This window comes from Marmota flaviventris, chromosome 15 (assembly GCF_047511675.1).
Source record: "Marmota flaviventris isolate mMarFla1 chromosome 15, mMarFla1.hap1, whole genome shotgun sequence".
In the NCBI taxonomy this organism is placed as follows: domain Eukaryota; kingdom Metazoa; phylum Chordata; class Mammalia; order Rodentia; family Sciuridae; genus Marmota; species Marmota flaviventris.
The window spans coordinates 33,206,031-33,226,339 of NC_092512.1; the positions used below are offsets into that span (position 1 = coordinate 33,206,031).

General features: G+C 35.4%; 1 protein-coding gene across 38 annotated transcripts in view; it reads right to left on the reverse strand.

The window, feature by feature from the left end:
- The window catches only part of Rims2 (regulating synaptic membrane exocytosis 2), a 575,440-nt gene that overhangs the window by 25,436 nt on the left and 529,695 nt on the right, over positions 1-20,309 (reverse strand). The window contains exon 1 of one of the 38 annotated variants that reach the window (XM_027949173.2): positions 2,151-2,589. The exons of the other annotated variants lie outside the window; for them this stretch is intronic. Coding sequence (XP_027804974.1) covers positions 2,151-2,292 — 142 coding nt within the window. The 5' untranslated portion in view covers positions 2,293-2,589. Of the gene's footprint in view, positions 1-2,150; positions 2,590-20,309 lie in introns of those variants that run through there. 38 annotated transcript variants of the gene reach the window in all.

A 20,309-nucleotide genomic window follows, 5' to 3' on the forward strand; every position in this document is an offset into this window, starting at 1 on the left:
TGCTAAGCAAGCACTCTACCACTGAGCCATATCCCCAGCCCACTACCTTCCTTCTGGAATATTTTGTCTTCACAACTCAAGAAGCAACATTATGGAACAGAAATGTTGTTCCAATTTCCCATGCATAGATGTAGAAATTTTCTTTGGGATTAATTTGTATAAGCCAAGACTAAGTGAATATAATTTAAATTTTGAAAAATTTTCACATTCATGTAAGTTTTCCTTGCTATCTTGAAAAAGCCTTTTAGCATGATATTTTCTGAATTCAACAATCTTAGTTTTAACTTAAAAAGAATAATAATAAATCTATGAAGCAAATTCAAATCTGAAGACAGTGTAAAAATTAAAAGAAATAAGTTCATAATAATGCATGCTTTATTTAAATACTTGTAGTTTCAGACACACCTAAGTTTGAGTTCTAGCTCCATCACATTTTGGTTTAGTGATGGAGTGGAGTCCAAGTAGATTCAATAATAAAATCCTAGCAGAGCTTGGGAGTTGAGTGCATAGGGTGAGCTGGTGACTCACTGGTTCAAGTGCTATCTCTGTTACCCACTACCTGGGCAAGTTTCTGAAGCTTTCTTTGCCTTAGTTTCCTCATTTGTGAAATGTAGATAACAGTACCACCTCATAAGGCTGTTATGAGCTTAAAAGCGTAAATGCATGTCAAGTTCTCAGTACAGTGCTGGATAATAAGTGCTAAAAATTTTAGCTACAATTATGATCATTCATATATCCAGCTTGATTTTTAAATTTTTTCATTTGTTTATACATTTCCTAGAATTTAAACTACTGAATTATAGAAAAAAATGTAAATGTACAAATTAGAAAAAAAGGACTAGTGTGAAAATTAAGTCATGTTTACCTCAGGAAGTACCCTAATGTTATATCTATATTGACTAATATTAAATTATTATTGTGACAATAAGCTAGAAGAAACATGGTTAGTTCTAACAGACTGGTTTGAAGACCACTTTTCAGATGAACTATGAATCCTCTATTCTCCCCTCCCCTTTCATGTCCTAAGAAAATAGGGAAAAGTTTTATTTCTACCTGTTCTTTTTAAAAAATTTTTGGTTGCTGTTGGACTTTTATTCATTTATTTATATGTGGTGCTGAGAATCGAACCCAGTGCCTCACACATGTGAAGCAAGCTCTCTACCACCGAGCCACAACCGCAGCCCCTCAACCTGTTCTTAAAACAAGTAGTTAATTTCTTTTCAGTCAGACCTCTTTCATAATAAGAGATCATTGATTGTCAAAAAAAAGGCAGATCAAGTCCTAATCCATACAATGAGTTAAATCATAACTATACTACTGTTTCTAAAGATGAACTCGGTTTGCAACTAACATTAATAAATTAACAAACAGTATTTCAAATGTTGGAACACTATTATTTATGTCAATTCTTTCTTTGCTTTATAATTTATATTTTCAGTGTTAGCTGTTAAATCTTATAGGTAAGCTCCTCATAAGGAAAACCCACAAGTTTCAGTACTCAAAACTTTATAAAGGACTAGGAACCACTTGGTGAAAAGTTTAACACAGTGAGTCCCCTTCCCCCCATTAGCTTAATCACTAGAAGATCAGAGACACACCACCAACAGATTCATGGCATTGTGCCTTGTGGACAAAGTTCCAAGTGTCTCTACCAGAAATTCACCTTAAGTTCTACCTACTCTCTCCCTGTACATGCTAGGACCCCTTCCCTCATCTGGATCTTGTCCTTTCACAGGCTGATTTCCTGTTTTCAAAGTTTTGTGGCTGCATTTCCCTGTAGTTTTTAAGCATTTTTGTTCTTGGGGCCAAATGCTAACACAAAGACTGAGGGCGTAAAGAAGAGCCAACTGAGTGGGGGCACCCAAGAAGCGCAGCCTTGCTTCCCACTAGTCTACATCCGCATTCAACTTCCAAGCACTTGATAACTGCACTCCACCAGAGTCCTTTCTCAAGTCCGCGCCTGTGGAGCTCTCCAAATAACCCACAGACAGAGGTCCTCCTCTGCTCAGCTCTAAGGGTCTCTGGCCCCCGGCACAGTCCTGGAGAGCTGTGACACTTTGAGTTCTCTCTCCCATTGCCAACCCTCCAGACACTGTGCAGAGATGACACAAATAAGAGACACCAACTATGGGGAGGGAAGGTTGTCTCACCTCCTTCTTCCTCTTCCAGTGAGTTCATGCAGGGAAAGTAGCCGGCCAGTGCCTCGAAGGAGGCGGAGAGGCTGCTCCGGCTTTGGGAGCGCTGCATAGAGCGCCCCGCCGCGCCAGCGCCCCCCAGACCCTGTCGGCCCATCTTGGACGAGGACCCGCTTTTCCCGCGGTACAAGATACGAGGCGTTTTGGCGGCTGGGACGCGGCGACCGCAGTGGTTCCGGATCCAGTGTCGGGGGCCGGGTTGTTGCCGCGGGACCCTAGGGTTCTGGCCCCTGCCTCCCCGACCCGGCCCAGAGGGAGACGTGGCTGTCCCGGCGGCCCGGACCTCTGATTTGCTCAGGAGGAGGGTCCTGGTGGTGGCGGGCGGAGAAGAGGCTGCTCGCAGGGGAAGTCTCGCCCAGGGGAGTTGAGGATCCCCGAGGCTGGAGCGCTGGAGTGTCGGCGCCCTCCCTCGCTGGGCGATGCTTCCGAAGCTGCGGTCCCCGCCAATCAGCGGCTGGAGGGGGAGGCGGCGGCGGCGGCTGCAGCAGCACCTTGGCAGGGCTGGCAGCTCTTGGGCGCACGCCTCAGGTTCTGGCCCCGACCCGGGGTGGCTAGGGCTGTTTTCCCAAACCCCGCCCGCCGCCGCTCGGCGAAGGCCAGAGACTAGTTAGACTAATTAGATGCAATGAGTTAGGCATCTCAAATCGATAATAGGTCAGGAAATTTCTGGTAGTCACTTTCCCTTTCCTCAGGTTCACTTAATTTGTTATCGTACCTCAAGAAAGAAAAGCTTAACACAAAGGCTCCCCAATTTTTACCGGGTTCCATGAAAACCTACAATGGACGCTCTTTTTCTTTCTTTTTTTCTTAACAATATAAAAAGTCAACTGAGAGGAGTTGATTTTTTGATCATTAACCAAAAAAGCACCAATACTGGGGGAAAAAAGCACAATGATGTCTATCAACTTTAATTTCAATGCTTCTTTCTCTGAAGGAAATAATCTGCTACCCATTGTTATAAAGAATGACAGACTCCATAAAGATTAACATCTAAATAAAAGGGCAATATCCTTTTAACACATTTGAAAGCAATACACACTAGAAACAAAGCAGTTTATAAGCAAAGTAACATGGTTCCTTCTTTGAATTGAAAACCTCCATCCCAGAACATAAAACAATTTTAATTCCATTTTACTAGGAGTCAAAAGACCATCCCACTTTTTTGTAACCTTGGACAAACATTCAACTCTCCATTTCTCTACCTAGGGAGGTGGGAAGGTGGATTACAATAATTCCAGCCCTATGTCACAGCTTGATCCATTGGGTATGGGTAATAGAGAATTTCAAAAATGCTTTGTAAAACGTAAATCACACAATCTAAATCAGTTCCTTCATCCAATAAATATGTCCTAAGTAGTATATACACAAAAGTACTTTACTTGATTTACTGATACAAATATCATTCAGTTAATATTGATTGAGCCGCTAGTATATGCCAGCTACTTCTGTGGATACAACGGTATCAAAGCAGCTAAAAATCCCTGCTCTCATGGAATTTACTTTCGTGGAGGGGAGACAGGCATAATAAATCAATATATGACATAGCATTAAGAGAGGGATGAATGCAAATAAAAAAAAGTTAAGGAGTATGGGGTATACTGTAACTTAAAAAGGGTTGTGAGTGTGGGTCTCACTGGTGACATGACTCTTGAAGATGGATTTGAAGAAGATGGAGTAGAGAGAATGCATACAGCAAACACCTGAAATGTGATGTGGTAGTGTTTTGGGGGTGGCTGGAGTAAAGCAAGTGAGAATGGGACAGATCACACAGGGCTTTCTAGGTATATTAAGGACTTTGGCCAATGGACATTTTAATTTAAAAGGCATGATTAAAAATGCATTCAAATAATAATCCTTTCAAATCTTTCTAAAAATTAAAGAAATCCCTTGAGCACAAACAACAATACCATGGGAAAAAAGTAATAAACTTTAGTTGTTTAGACCTAGGATCACCTAGCTTTCTTGCTTCTGCTTCTCTGATAAACTTTTATCCTTTCTTATTGATATTCCTATAACTCTTAGTCCAATTTCCTTTTCATTATTCACCTTCCTAATATCAGCATTTCAAAAGAACATTGATAAAAAACAGAGAACTCTATGAATGCTTTTTCATACCTTATCACTTTTATTCAGAGAATAGGAACTTTTTATTAAATGAGATTTTCATCATAAGAATAAAAGAGAATCACAGAACTTTGGAAACTGAATGGACATTATTGAAAGTCATCTAATATTTTTTGAACTGTGGATCATAAATTTTTAGTGAGTTATAAAATAATTTATTAGGTTTTGATTGGCATTTTTAAGAATAAAATGAAATAATCTAGAGTCCAGCCCTTGCAGTTAGTGTATCAGCTGCAGTATTGTTTCATAAATATGTGTGCATGTGTGTGCTCACATGTATATAAGTTGGGTTATGATATAAAGTGTATTTACCATTTTTAAAAATGTTAGAAAATGAATGTAATATAATAGTGATACAATAAAATACTTATTTTATAAAGGAAGAAATTAAGATTAAAGAGCAAAACATTTTATTTTTCCAAGAATATCTGTTATTTTTGCTTGCTTGGAAGGAATGCAATTAGTAGCTTAAAAGCATTCATTATGTTTATCTTATTGTTTTAATCATGATATTTGCCAGAATGAGGCAAAGAATGATAAAAGGAAACAGGAGTTGCCCTATGAATTCGATTATATTGGAAGAAGATGGCACATTTATCAATCAGACTCTTCTAATGCAAAAGTTACCTGATTAGATTTTGAGAAAATTTGACGGGACATTCCTAACTTCCTGTCTGCACGAAAATATCAGGAAAAAGGATGAAGAAAATATCAGGAAAAAGAGAACTTCTAGAGAAATCCATTTATGATTGGATGAAAACCTTTTATTTGGGCATCCAGCAACATCATAATTACCACTGAAAGTCACTTTGGAAAGGGACATCTTGGGTTTCTATTAGAGATTGAATAGGAAGGACTGAATAGTCTGAGAACTGAATCAAGTAGTTGTGTTGAGTTGCTTGGATAAATAACCTTGCTTTCTCTGTGTTAATATTTCACTTTGTGCACCAGAAGAGATTAGTCTAAAAGAATCCAGATATACTTATTCCTATATAAGGATTACTTCTCTCTTGCAGTTTCAGAACAAGGTTGTTCTGGGAAGCTTTTTGGCATTTTTTTCATAGAATCTTAAATGATATACATGAGTGATAGAAGAATGGCATAAGGAGGACTAGAGAGAACTAAAGAGGAAGAAGGAGAAAAGCCCCCTTCATTCTGGGGAAGAAAACTTTAAAGAGCAAGTGTTGGCACATAGGTCAGCTACAGACTGCAGCAAAGGTCAGAGACTATTAGTTTTGAATGATAACTTGTGGAATATTCTGAACTTTTTGAGGAAATTTAGAATATTTTTATTCTATGTGCAATTATTTCCCTAGGTATAATAACTATTATCTAAATAATATTTCTTGTTTATATATGTTTTATTAAGTTGATTTTAATCCCTTGTTCCATTCTGATACAAGTGTACCCCTCCCTGAGAAATTTAAAAATCCATAAAACAATAAACCATAGGGCTGGGAATGTAGCTTAGTGAGGGAGGGTCTGTCTACCACACATGAGGCAGTGGGTTCAATACTAGCACTGCAAAACAAACAAACAAACAAACAAACAAGAGATTGTAAATGATGTCCCTCCATATCAGGATAATACATGCAATACATGTAGCATAAGTGTAGTATGTGTAAATTTGGAAATACTTTTCAAATGATGAGGCACTGACTTTTATTATATGAGAGGCTACTATATTTCATTATATAAACAAAGTGTAGTTCCAGAATCATTATAATCTACTATTCCAAATATACACAAATATACATAATAAACTGCCTCTAAAAACAAAACATGATCTTGAAAAGATTCTGCCAGAAAATATGAAAATTTATTTTTCAAAGATAAAACAGATATAACTTGCATATACTGTCACAGTATTGTATTTGATGAATATGTAATAGAATATTTTATAGATCTACCTCAGTTTATAAAACATACTCATTTTGCTACTTAATTCCTACATTAATTGTGAAAGAATTTCATCATTATCTCTTTATAAATGAGTTGAAAAGATGATATTGAATGACTGCTTAATGAGAAAGTTGTAGAGCAGAACTCAAACTCACATGGTCTGCTTTCAGGTTGTGTTCTATATACCCTATCACAGATGTTCATACACTTATATAAAACACGATGATAGATATGATTTTAACTATGCAGTAAATTTCTTGGTCTGAAATAAATATTGACAATACAGTTTTTAAATCACAAAGCCTATTCTAACTATGTACTAATGTTAAATCTATATTTGCCTCCCTTTTAAAAATACATCAATATTGCATATTCACATTACCTGAATATTAAATCCAAAATATAAAATCATTTCTTCTATTCCTAGTCTTATGCCAGTATGGCACAAATAAATTGTGAACTTTTGTGATTTCCATTTTCAAATATTTTGAGTTTTTACTCATCATATTTGAAAGTGAAAAGTAGATGTTACACGTCAGTGATTGGTCAATTCAAAACTTTCACAAAAGTTAAGAGGTCAAAGATATTTAAAGTATGAAAGGACAAAAAAGGAGGATCAAATGATCAGTATTTTCATTATTTCTGTAATAATATTTATGGAAATATTTGCCTTTATCTCTTAACAGAGCATGTCCATGGAAGTAAGCAAATATATTTTTTGATTAGGCTAGAAACTGATAAGATTTGACTGAAAAATGAAAAGGGAATAAAACTTTAAAGTCATAAGTCATAAAAGCAAACTAGTTAGGCAATATAGAGGAAGAATAAGTACTTGGATTCAATAATTTTAATTATAGCCCTTTATGTATAATAATAATTATGATAATACCTAAAATTTATATTCTTCATATACACGACTTCCTTAAATAGAAACATTCTATAGGGAAGTGACCCTTATTATCCCATCTTAATAGATGAGAAAATTGATACATATTCATTCAATAAATATTTGTTTAGTGCTTACCACACATCAGGCACTATTCTAGTCACTGAGGACATATTAGAGAACAAGAATGTACAGAAACCCCCACTCTCAAGGAGCTCACATTCTAGTGGAATAATGGCTGACAATTACACCCCACTTACAATACACCAGGCCTTTCTCTAAACAACTTTACAAACTAGTACATATATTCATTTAATAAACACATAACCCCATGGGGGAGATAGTATTATGAATATACTTATAAAAAATGAAACTAAGGCACACTGAAGATACTCTTGCCCAAGGTTAAACAATTTATTAGAAATGAAACCAAGAAGAGCCCATAAGGTGAGATGCAAAGTATTAAAAAGCAATTTTTCCAGTGTCATAAATAGCAAACCTAGAACCTGAATATAGGTGTTCTAATTCTATAATCCATACTTTTAACTGCTAAGTGACACAGTCTAAAAGAATACACTGAGATCAACAATCAGGCAATGGGACTGGCAGTAGGAACTGTTTTTCCAATTATAACAAAAAACTTTTAGCATGGTAGTTCTGATTTGTTAAAAGGCATATTTATGTAAATCTTTATTTAGCTATCATCAGGAATCTAAAACTTACTAAATTTCCTCAAGAAATTTTAGGAGTCCATGTATAGATATGAGTTCAGCATCCCACCCCTCCAAAAAATCACATAAACCACTCAGCCTCCAGAGACAATAAGAAGTAAATATTAATGATATTTACAATTAACTGGTGTTTAGTCACCGTTGAGTGGATATTTCCAAAGATGAAATACAGTCAATCATAAACCAAACACTTTGATAAATTGCAAAATTAGAAAAAGAATGTTCAGACCTTCTAAATATTATCTATATAAGTTCTTAAATAGTCACATGAAATAAAATTTCAAAAGAAAAAGATTCATATAAAAAGGAAGCACTTTATTTTACTGATAACATTAACTATGATTCAATGATAAGTTAAAGAACTACAAATTCACTTAATACAGTGAAATTTAAAGAAATCTGTTTAGTTGTGTGTAGTAGTGCATGCCTATAATCCCAGATATTCAGAAATCTAAGACAAGGATCACAAGTTTGAGGCCAGCGTAGGCAACTTAGCATGACTCTGTCTCAAAATAAAAATTAAAAACAGCCGAAGAAGAAAACACCAACTCAAATCCAAACTGTTTCTCTTACTATACACTCACAAAACAAATCACTTTGTGATCCCAAAACATGTAGGAATTTCTCCTCACCAGAAAGCCAACAATAAATTCTGTAGCAGTAGACACCAGCTGGGTGTCCTCTAATTTGATTAATTTCTGACATTATCTGGAGATAGTGTTGGATCCCACAAGTTGAGGACTCAGCCCCCAAGACTTACTCCCACCTTCAGATGCAAATCACAAGCCCCTGAATATTTTACCTTGCTTCTGGCCTAGTGGGTACAAACTGGGGTTCCCACAACCTCTTCCTCAGTCCAGCTAATTTGCTTGAGCAGCTCACAGAACTCAGGGAAACACATTTACTGGCTTATTACAAAGGATAAAGAGATTCTTGAGACAAGTTATAGAGGAAGGGGCTCAGAGCTCCATGTTCTTTCCTGGCCCACCATCTCTAAGAAGCTTCATATGTTCAGCTATCCAGAAGCAACCTGAACTAGGTTCTTTGGGTTTTCATGGAGACTTCATTGCATAGGAAGGACACAAACATGGAAAACCACATCAAAATGTAATGAAACTAAAGCGTATGATCTAATGCTAATAGACTGGTAGGGAAATGCAACAGGGCCTGCCTGCTCAGATTTGGTATCCTTCCTAATGGTATGGGTCAGGATTCCTTTTGAAATAGGGGTCTTATCACCTACTATTCAGACAAGTCAGAAAATTTCCTTATGGTTAACTACAAGGCAAGTGAAAATTAGAGTTTCCATGACCTGTATATATAAGGTATCCATACCAGAGTTAGAAGAATATCCTCAGCCATTTCAGAGAAAAGAATAAATATTTACTTTGATATTATAACTCTTTTGGAATTCTAGATGAATATCACCTACAACCTCTCATATCTATGAGATCAGCAGCACTTTCTTATTTTGCGGGTGTTACCCTTCTGTACAAATATTCAGCAAGATCTGAACATTTTATTCAAGTTTCAGGTACGAATGTCATCATAACATTATGCAACATCTATAAAAAGTGTATGCATTTAAACTTTGTCTTGTTCATTCATTATTGATTTACTATTCACTTACTCCTTGCATCACAATGTGTCTAGAATTTTACTTACTCATTACACCACTATGTGACTAGAATGTTAGGGAAAGTAGGATTACCTTAATAACACATAAGTTTAGTTCCAACATGTTCCTTCTTTTACTATGATGGCTAAGCTTCATGTATTCATTTCAACTTACATGGCAGTGAAGACTTGTACGATTCTGTTCAATTAAGTCATGTATTGGTAGAACATAATGATTATATGTTATTCATGTTGCTGAATACCATGCTGACAGAAAAAGAAAATTTAATACTTTTCACGTTTTTCACTTAATTTGCAGACACCTTGATTATTTTTCATTATGTATAAAGAGAGAAGATTTGTAACATAGTCATCTAAAGTTGTTAAAAGTCAAAGGCCTTTAACAAGTAGAGAAGAATGAGGGTTCTGCCAAAGCACCAAAAATTTCAGTATTTTAAATAGCATATTGGAAAGAGTCCATGGAAAGTAGTCATGTTATACAGATCCAGGTCAAACGTCACCTAGATTGGGTATAAGTGAATTGCTGCCTGAAGATAATTTTATTAGTAGCTCAGTACACTTGGTAACTAGTTAAAATTGTGCGCAGAGTGGCCAATTTAGGGACCAAACCAAGCAACTCATCATCAGCTGACTCCCCAGTGTGTTAAAGATGTCTTTCAAGAACAATTTATGTCTTGTTGATATGAAATTTCATAATAAAAAGGAACAATACAGATTAAACATGTTTCCTTCCCCAAATTCAAGTCAATATGGTCCCATATATCTGTTTCATTTATACTTTCACAATAAGATGGGTATCTCAGATCTAACAAGACTGAGGACCCAGGGGAAATAGTCACAATAAGAGGTAAATTCATGGTGTAATACAGAAACTCTAATAAATACAATTACAGAGAGGCAAGTCCATATGTGTTCTAATGAAAGGGTTGTGCTGAAGTCCTCTCCTTGACCACTGCTTTTTAACTTGGATTCCTCTGCTTGCCAGCTACTTCTGTAACTGAACCTTCTGGAGCAGTGTTTCAAACCCCAGCCTCCTTTCCCATATTTCTCAATAAATTGTGAAAAGACATTTGTGGATGAGCTATAAGTCTTGCTCCATGATTTATAATGTGAAAAGTAATCAAATTAGCAAACCCATTACCCTTGCTGCAAGTCATTCACATAAGAGTCTCATCATCCATCCATCCATCCCTGTTCCTTCTATCCATATGTACTGTTTCTTAGGTACTTTCTTAAGCTTGAGAGTAAAGTAATGAACAACTGGGAATGGGTTCTACAACAAGTATATCATGACATTCAGGGTTTTTTTTTTTTTTTTTTTTCTGGGTGGGGGTACCAGGAATTAAAATCAGGGGCACTTGATTACTGAGCCACATCCTCAGCCCTATTTTGTATTTTACTTAGAGACAGGGTCTCACTGACTTGCTTAGCGCATTGCTTTTGCTGATGCTGGCTTTGAACTTGCAATCATCCTGCTTCAGCCTCCTGAGCTGCTGGGATTGCAGGCGTGCATCCCTGTGCCAGGCATGACATTCAGTCATTACAAGAGTAAATTGAAGTGTGGTGTTCTAAATCAGATTGCATATGTAATGTGCAAAAATTTCATATATTCATTCATATATAAATTTTGGCAACGTCATTCAAAGAACTTTTCTTCAAAAATATTTATTTATGGGCTGGGGATGTGGCTCAAGCCGTAATGCGCTCACCTGGCATGCGCAGGGCACTGGGTTCGATCCTTAGCACCACATAAAAATAAAATAAAGATGTTGTGTCCACCGAAAACTGAAAAATAAATGTTAAAAAAATTCTCTCTCTCTCTCTCTTAAAAACAAGGCCTTTAAAAAAATGTTTATTTATTCTTTAGCCAACGTTTATCAAAATTTGAACAGAAAACCTGTGGTGTAGAATTTCTGAGTTCCTTTATTTTGTGATATGTATGTTTTTTAAAAAATGATATCTGGGATTTATTCAACATCTGGAAAAAATCATGCTTTGTGATGTGATTCACTGTTATATTAATTTCATTTCATATAGCACTGTATTTAACATATAAGGGTAGTATTTTAAAGGTTCTCTGGATAAGGTGAACAAATGTATTTGTATCTCCCTAAATCTTGTTTTTTTTGGAGGGTGGTGGTGATGGTGGTATTGGGGATCGAACCTGCGACCTGGGGCCTAACACATGCTACGCAAATTCCCTACCATTAAGCTACACTCCCCGTCCTCATATATTTTCAAAATAGTATATAAAGGATTTCTTATATTACTTTTATGTTCATTTATTAAAATTTTTCATTTTTATTCTCAACTTCAGATTATAAAATTAATGTAAAGTATTAATTTCTGCCTTTTATAGCCACTTAGAAGATGCTTGTTATAGATCTGAGCATTCCTAGGAAGATAAAATCATTATAGCATGAGGTGAATAGTCCCTTGTCACCCTTTAAAGACAGTCTGCCCTAGTTCCTTAAAGAGCTGGAGTTCAATTCATCTCCTTGTTCTTAGATTGACTTCTACCTCCCCATCCATAGTTTGATCCCAACCTTACTCTCATTATCACTTTGGTAATTACTCTGATCCTGCAATACATTATCTAGTATTCATCACATTTCTTTCAATAGATCTCTTTGACATTGAACTTTTATCATGAATGATGAAAGAGAGATGTCATCCTATAACTTAAGTTCCTTTTTATCTCCATATATTACCTCATTCATTTAAATATAATTTTTTTTGTAAAAGAAAAAGATAATTTTTCCCCATTCTGCAGTCCATTAAAATATGTAAAGCGATACTAGAATCTAAATAACCCTATGAAGCCGGGTGTGGTGGCACATGCCTGTAATCCTAGGAGCTTGGGAGGCTGAGGCAGGAGGATTGCAAGTTCAAAGCCAGCTTCAGCAACTTAGTGAGGCGCTAAGCAACTTAACAAGACCCTGTCTCTAAATAAAATATTTTTTAAGAGTGGTGGGGATGTTGCTCAGTGGTTAAGCACCCTTGGGTTCAATCTCTGGTACCAAAAAATAAAATAAAATACCCTATGAGGATCTATTGTCAACATGTATTTATTTTTATAATGATTTCAATAAAAACTTAAAAGTTCTCCCAGTTATATATGGTTTCTATAATGGTGATTTAGTCAGTTTTTTCATCACTGTGACCAAAAGACCTAACAAGAACAATAAGAGGAGGAAAAGTTTATTTGGGAGCTCAGAGTTTCAGGGTCCCAGTCAATAGATAGCTGTATCTATTCCTCTGGGCCTGAGATGAGGCAGAACATCATGGTAGAAGGATGTGACAGAGGAAAGCAACTGGAAACATCAGCCAGGAAGCTGAGAGAGACTTCACTCACCAGGGATAAAATACATAACCCAAAGGTATGACCCAAGGGACCTATCTCTTCCATCCTTCCCCTACCTGCCTACACTCACTCAGTTAAATCTTTTATAACACAATCATTTCACCTCTAAACTTTCTTGCATTGTCTTACACATGAGCTTTGAAGGACACCTCATATCTAAAATATAACAAATTGTCTATTCATCTATACATAAACATACAGTTGGTCCTCTGTACCCATGGATTCCACATCTGTGGATTCAACCAACCATGAATTGAAAGTAATTAGGAAAAAATTTCATCTGTTCTGAACATGGACATATTTTTTTTTCTTTGTCATTATTCCCTAAACAACTATTTACATAGCACTTCCATAGTATTAGAAATTATTTCCCATTCTGGAGTTCATTAAAAGATGTAAAGCAATAAGTATTCTAGAGATGATTTAAAGTATACTGGAGGATGTGCATGGGTTATATGCAAATGCTATGCCATTTAATATGAAGGACTTGAGCATCTGCAGATTGCATTATTGGGGTAGGAATGTCCTGAAACCAGTCCCTTATGAACACTGAGGGATGAGTATATACACACACAAAACTGTGAAAACTATATCAATGAAACAACTCTTGACAATCACTTCAACCATAGTGTTTAATATAAGAATACTTATAAAAATTTTTGATTCCTACACTAGGCATTTTCCATAAGTTTAAATATTTTAGATATTGTGTTAGTCCAATTCATAAAAAAATTGTTTTATACAGTGACTTCTCTGAAGTATTTTTTTAAAAAAACTATATATTCAGCTGGGCATGGTGGCACACACCTACTTCCCAGCAGCCAGGGAGGCTGAGTCAGGAGGATCCCAAGTTCAAAGCCAGCCTCAGCAACTTAATGAGGCCCTAAGTAACTTAGTCTCAAAATAAAAACTAAAGGATCTGGAAATATGGTTCTTGGTTCAACATCCTTGGGTTCAATCCCTAGTATAAAAAAAACTATATATTTATCTCTAAAATATATCTATTAAACTGATCAATACTACTCCCGGTTTCATATGTGTTCAAGTATAAAGAACATAAAAGGCTACATGTTCATTAGACGAGATCTAGGTGAAGCCAAGATAGTTAAATTGTAAGTTTAATAATTTCTTACATTTCTGAATGCTGAATAAATTTTTACAAAATAAATGTGAAGTGCCAATAAATATATTTCCATCAAAAGGTGGAAATTTTTATGGAAAATGTTTAATAAAGATGATTGCTAACTAAGTAGAATTTATTGACCAATCATTTATTATTAAACAATACTAAACATTTATCAAATTCTTTACTAATGATCTATTAACTGGGTAAATCTATTACTTTCAATCATAATTATTTGAGAGATCAGTATAGAAAAGTTAAGAAAACAGACCAACTAATCATATGTAATTAAAATAAAGAGATAATGATAGACCAGCATGTATTTGAACATACATGCAGCTCAAAAGCATGTAAGATACTAGCACCAATGCAAGACCAAGATAGCTTAAGTACTCCTGTTTTGAGTATAATAATGCCACTTTTAAGATCATGAGACATTAATTTTAGAAATTGTAGGATTATAACATTCTAACACATAATTTTGGAAAAACACAGTATTCAAGTGGAAAGGGAACTAAAAGGACATCTGGTAGTAAATTACTTTGGTCCTCCCTCAAAAATCATAAATTGTAAAGGCATAAAGTGGTTCAGAAAAGAAAAAAACAACAAAAATATAATAAACTAAAAATAAAGCTGCTTTATAGACAATCGAAAACAACCACCTTGTTACGTCCAAAGAGACTTTCAGGTTATCATCTTACTGGCTCTCTGAATATTAGTCCACAGAGTTGATCACTAATCCAAAAGCATTATCTTGTCTCAACTTCCATAAGGTCTTCTAGGTCTCTTCCTATCTTTCTGGAATCTTCTCAAAACCTCTCTGGGTGATTTCATCTCTTCTATGGAATTTACAGCTTTAATGTCTGTAATACATTCTAGGGGGTCAATCCTAAGCCTTTGCAAGATGACCTCATTTTATTTCCAGTTTTAAAAACCAAATATCGTGGAGGAGGTAGAGAGAGAGGAGGGGAGGGGAGGGGAGAGGTGGGGAGGGGGGAGGGTGGAGGACGGGAAAGGCAGCAGAGCACAACAGACACTAGTATGGCAATTTGTAAATCAATGGATGTGTAACTGATGTGATTCTGCAATCTGGGTATGGGGTAAAGGTGGGAGTTCATAACCCACTTGAATCAAAGTGTGGAATATGATATGTCAAGAAATTTGTAATGTTTTGAACAACCCACAATAAAAAATTAAAAAAAAAAAAAAAACCAAATATCTTCATGCCAATGGATTTAGTACCTGAACCTTTCATCTGAGTTTCAGAGACATTTACTGTCTGCTTGACATTATTGGTAGAACATTTCACAGACCTCTCAATCAACTCTCTTGATTTCTTTCCCACAGAAATCTGCCTTTTTTCTTATCTTCTCTCTCTTAATAAATGACAACCAAAGCCAAGTAATTACTTAAACCAAGAATCTGGACATCCCCTTTTATTTTTCACATTCTCTTACTGTCTGCCTGCTTCAGCCAATCATCATCAAATTTTGTTGATTCTACTTCTAAAATAGATCTTATGACTATTCACTTCTCTTAATCCTATTCTAAAACACTTTCACTCTTGCCTCCAAGAGTTTCCTCACAGAGCAGCCGGGAATATCTTTTAAAAATCTATATTTGGTCATGTCACTAACCTCCTAAAACTCTGCCATATCTTCTCTCTGCAACTACAACAAAATACAAACATATGGCATGAACTTAGAGGGCCTGCATTTCTCTCCAAACTTATCACAGGTCATATTTCCTATTGATCACCAGAATGAAACCACACTGATTCGTTCCTTAAACAGGAAAAATTCCTGTTGGCTTCATAATCTTTTCTTATTGGCTGATTTCTCATTCCTTGGCACTTAGCCTAAAAAGCTTTTCTTCGCAATCCTATTTAAAGTAGGAGGTCATTTTTATTCCCAAGTGGTATCCTACTCTTTTGCTTCATAGTATTATTTCAAAGGTGTATGTATAAATGTATTTGTTTATATTTTATTTTCTTCCCATCCTGTTAGAGTCTGTAAACAAGTCTGGATGGCGCCTGGCAAAATGCCAGAGGGAGTGGTTTGTGAAGTAACCCCAGCGAGCCATTATGTGTGGAGATTTCTTATTGGTTGACTGATGTATCTAGTTTATGCTAATTAGATAAGCTGTGTGGAATGTATAAATACCGCTCCTGTCCTGCAATAAAAGGCTCCTACTCCTGCTGTATCAACGTACACAAGTTATTCGTCACCCCCCCGGTTATTTTGCTGCAGCCAGCCGGACTGCGGCACCATCCCTACTTGAATGTAATCACTATTAGAACAATCAGCTGTCACTGATTTACTCACTATTTCTCCTATCCAGTGCCCAATACATAGGAGATTATGTAATCTTGTTGAGGTAATGGAATAAAACAAAATAGAACTATGTGGTATGTTTCTAGTTTTGAACTATCTTAAAATCCATTTCCTCATTTTAAGTAGCATAATATCAAACATCCAGAGGAGGGAGTTCTTAAGCCTATGATGGAAGTTTTACTTCAGCAGATCTATGTAATTACTTCTAGTCCAAAGAATTTCTATGTCAGAGCTGCATTTTCTCCCTACATAATTGAATGATGCTCCTTATGAGTTATTTAAAATATTAAGAAATACTGCTTCAGGTCATACCATATGATATTGTCCTTGAATGGTCAACTTCAGTGAAAGAAATAGAGCTTAGATTAGAAAAAGAAATGCGCCATCTGGCATCGTGCAAGGGTCAGGTGGAAAGACCCCGTGATGCTGCAATTTCTACACAGCAACCCAAAGGCCTATGGGCAAACATAGACACTCTGAATTTTACAAAATATTATCACATTCCCCAAAGAATTCTATTTGTATAAAGGCCAAAAAAAGAGATATGAATATGTGGGGAAAAGGAATTGGGAAGGAATAAATTCTTTGTATAAATATATTTTTTAGTTTAAAAGAATTCCTTTTAATTTTCCTTGAGAACTATAGGACCAAGTGAAATTTCAAGATACAGAAGAGGTGACAGATAAAACTTAACATTCAATGCAAGGAACAACTAATCTTTGTATGATGTACAAAACATCTTCACTATCAATTCCAAAATTTGGTTCTGGTTGTACCATCTATGATTACACAAAAGTACTTTTCCATAGGGAAGCCTACAAATACTTAAAATAAACCTACTACTTTCCTTCAGTAAGGAAAACTTCTAGTTTCCATACTTAAAGTATTAGGAAATAGAGCAGCTTATTCACTCATTCATTCATTCAATTTTGGTGACTTTACCTGTACTAAAAAGCTGCAGGTCATTTGAATTTTAGTCTTTTGGTGCTATATTTACTATATGCCCGCCCTTCATAATTTGCCTACATTTCTAATTGTAAGCACCTCTATTTCTCCTTCATTCATGCATAGCAAATAGAAACTCCCTGCTCAGCCTAAAAGGTTTTCTTATATATTCTTTCCCCCACTTTTTAAAGGTTAGCATCAATTATATTTTTATTATGTGAGAATTGTATTTTTGAAAACTCTTCTACTCTTCTTAAGTCTGTTGACAAAGTCAATAAAAATTATAATTTCAATAATTTCCAGTTTGTGCCTTTCAGATACACATGCAAGAATTTTAATAAATTTCACTTACATAATAAAATGTTTAGGTATCTACTTAAGTGCCTCAGATATACTGTATACAAAACCAAATCTTTGTCCCCTCAAAGCTCATATTCTAGCTGGGGGACACAGGAAATAGCAAATTTAATAAATCAGAAAATAGTACAGTGAGTTGACAGTGAATGTTATCAAAAAGAGTAAGTACAGCACAGTAAGGAAGTGGTGGGAGGTGAGAGTCAGGGTGGTCTCAGCAAGAAGGTGATATTTGAACAAAGTCTTGAAGAAAGTTCTCTTGTCCCTCTGAGCCTACAGCCTACCCTTCCTTTATTACCATCTGCTTCCTACAGATTTATTTAGCACTTACAATGTGTGAGGCATTATAACAGGTCCCAAAGACTCAAAGATCCATGAGAAAGTCTATTTCTGTTATTAAGCTCACACCTAGTAGGCGCAGAACCATGAAACAGGCATTCCTGTATGTTAAGTGTTATAATCCAAGTGAGAATACAAATTGCAGAATTGGAAGTAGCCAATTCCACTGGAACTGTTTTCGAACTTTAAGATATTTTCATTGTTTTTGAACTCTAAGATAATATGGTCTCCTGAGACTTCAAATGCAGTATTTCCCTTCTCCATCAGTTCTTTGTTGTTAAAATGAGTCAAGGGTAGTTGCACCAATTATTCTCAAAAAATACTTTTACAAATGTTCAGATATTTAAAGCTTTCTAATGACTCTGTTTTGCTTTTGTAATAGTTTTTCATCCTGTTTTAAAGAAAGCATCTCATCTTCTCTATGGTATTAAATCTGAAAATGACGTACTTTTATTTTTCTTTCCAGATCCATTTAAATGCTCTGTACTTGATTTCCTTTGTCAAGTTCATGGAATTTCAGGTCCAATTAAAAGTTACTGTATCAAATGGATTCTCTACTTCCTTTTTCCTTTTCTATGAAATTTGTTTATATTGAAGAAGATATACTATTTTCTAATATTTCATTCCCAAATTTAATCCCTCCAAATATATTTAGTATATTTGGGTAAAGTATACCCAAACTAAAAATCTGCTGATATTTTATGATCTTCGTGTTCAAATTTCAGGTTTTCCTTGTTTATTATACCACAGGACTTCCCTATGGTATCTAGTTTCAGTTAGGTACTCCAAGAAATCCTTGAACACCTTTGTTCATCGGGATTTTCTTATGTCACATGGATAACCTTCACAGAAATTATCCTTCAATTTTAAATAGACCTTTTTATTTTACTTCTCACATTTCAGTTTAAAGAATAATGAACATGTCAGACAATTCCTACCACAATATTTTCCAAGGTTTCATGAAATGTACTCTAGCTCTAGCCAGAAATACTTAATTACAGCACCATAATTCAATGATTATCCAATACAACAATCACTTTTTGGAAGTCAGCTTCAAAGTAAGTTTTGAAGAACCTGTGACTCATTTATAAAGTAAGATGAGCCACCATGACTGATGAGAATATATCATATTTCCTGGGAAGAAAGGAATTAAGGGTGGGCTTAGAACCTCAGGACCATGACAAGGTAATCTGCATGGCCATCAGAAATGTATTAGACAGATTTAAAGTTTTTTAATTTAATTTTAATTTCACCTATCATGTCCTCTCTAATAAAATCTGGTAGTCCCTGTTTATTAGCTCTATAGCTGGCTAAAGACTTTGGTTACCATAAAGAAAGATGGGCTGGGCCTAGAAGAAATGGTCAGGCAGGTCCACCTCAAATTTCTCTTCAAACTATTAGCACCACAGGTTTCCATCACTACTTTTTGGCTAAAGTCTATTTTTTACCTACCTAGCCTATCATTAACTAGACATCTTTTCAAGAGACAAGGCAGTCTTAGGCAAATCATTTAATCTCTCTGTTTCTCAGGTTCTTTTCTAAAATGAGAATGGATAACTTCTCTATTCTGTCCACATGGATGGTCACTAAATGCCTTTCCAGTTTTAATAGTTTGTGGTTTTCAACTTTCTTCTTTCTTCCATAGAGTACCAAGACAGTCCCAGTTTCCATCCCTCCTTGTAAAGGGCAGGAGTACATGAAACTGTTTGGAAGCTAGGCTTCCTTACTCTCTGGGCCATCTTCTGAACAGCTTGCTCAGATATGCAGTTACCCTTACTTAAGAGACAGTATGGAATGTTAATGGAGTGAACTCTGGCATCGGATAGGTTTGGATAATTGGTCCTTAAATTTCCTAGCTAGAAAGAATATTTGGGCGGTTTCTTAAACTATACCTCTGGTTTTTTTTTATTTGTAAATGGAAGATAATAATAGCAACAACACTATATAGGTTGTTGAGAGAATTATCTCATATAATAGTGAGTGTGAAGTTCTTGACACAACACAGAGTACATAGTGATTATTCAGTAAAGGTTATCATCATCATGATTTTTATATTATTGCAAATGAATAATTTAATAGTTTGCTCTTCCCAAATTGACCCAGACCACAAGTCCTGTGATAGACATCTTTTGAAAGGCAAAGAATTTATTTCCCTCTAATGTAGCCAAATTTTATTGCACAAAACCTTGGTCATAGTCTTAGGTTTTGTTTCTAAAGTTCATTGAGGTAGATCTTATATTAAGTCAAATTCAGGTTAGGCAAAAACTAATACTCCTTTTCAACTTTCAATACAAAATGTTAACATGATTTCCAAAAATAAGAATGAAAAGAATTCAATAACCCTCTTCCATGATTTTTTGATAAAATAAACTTTC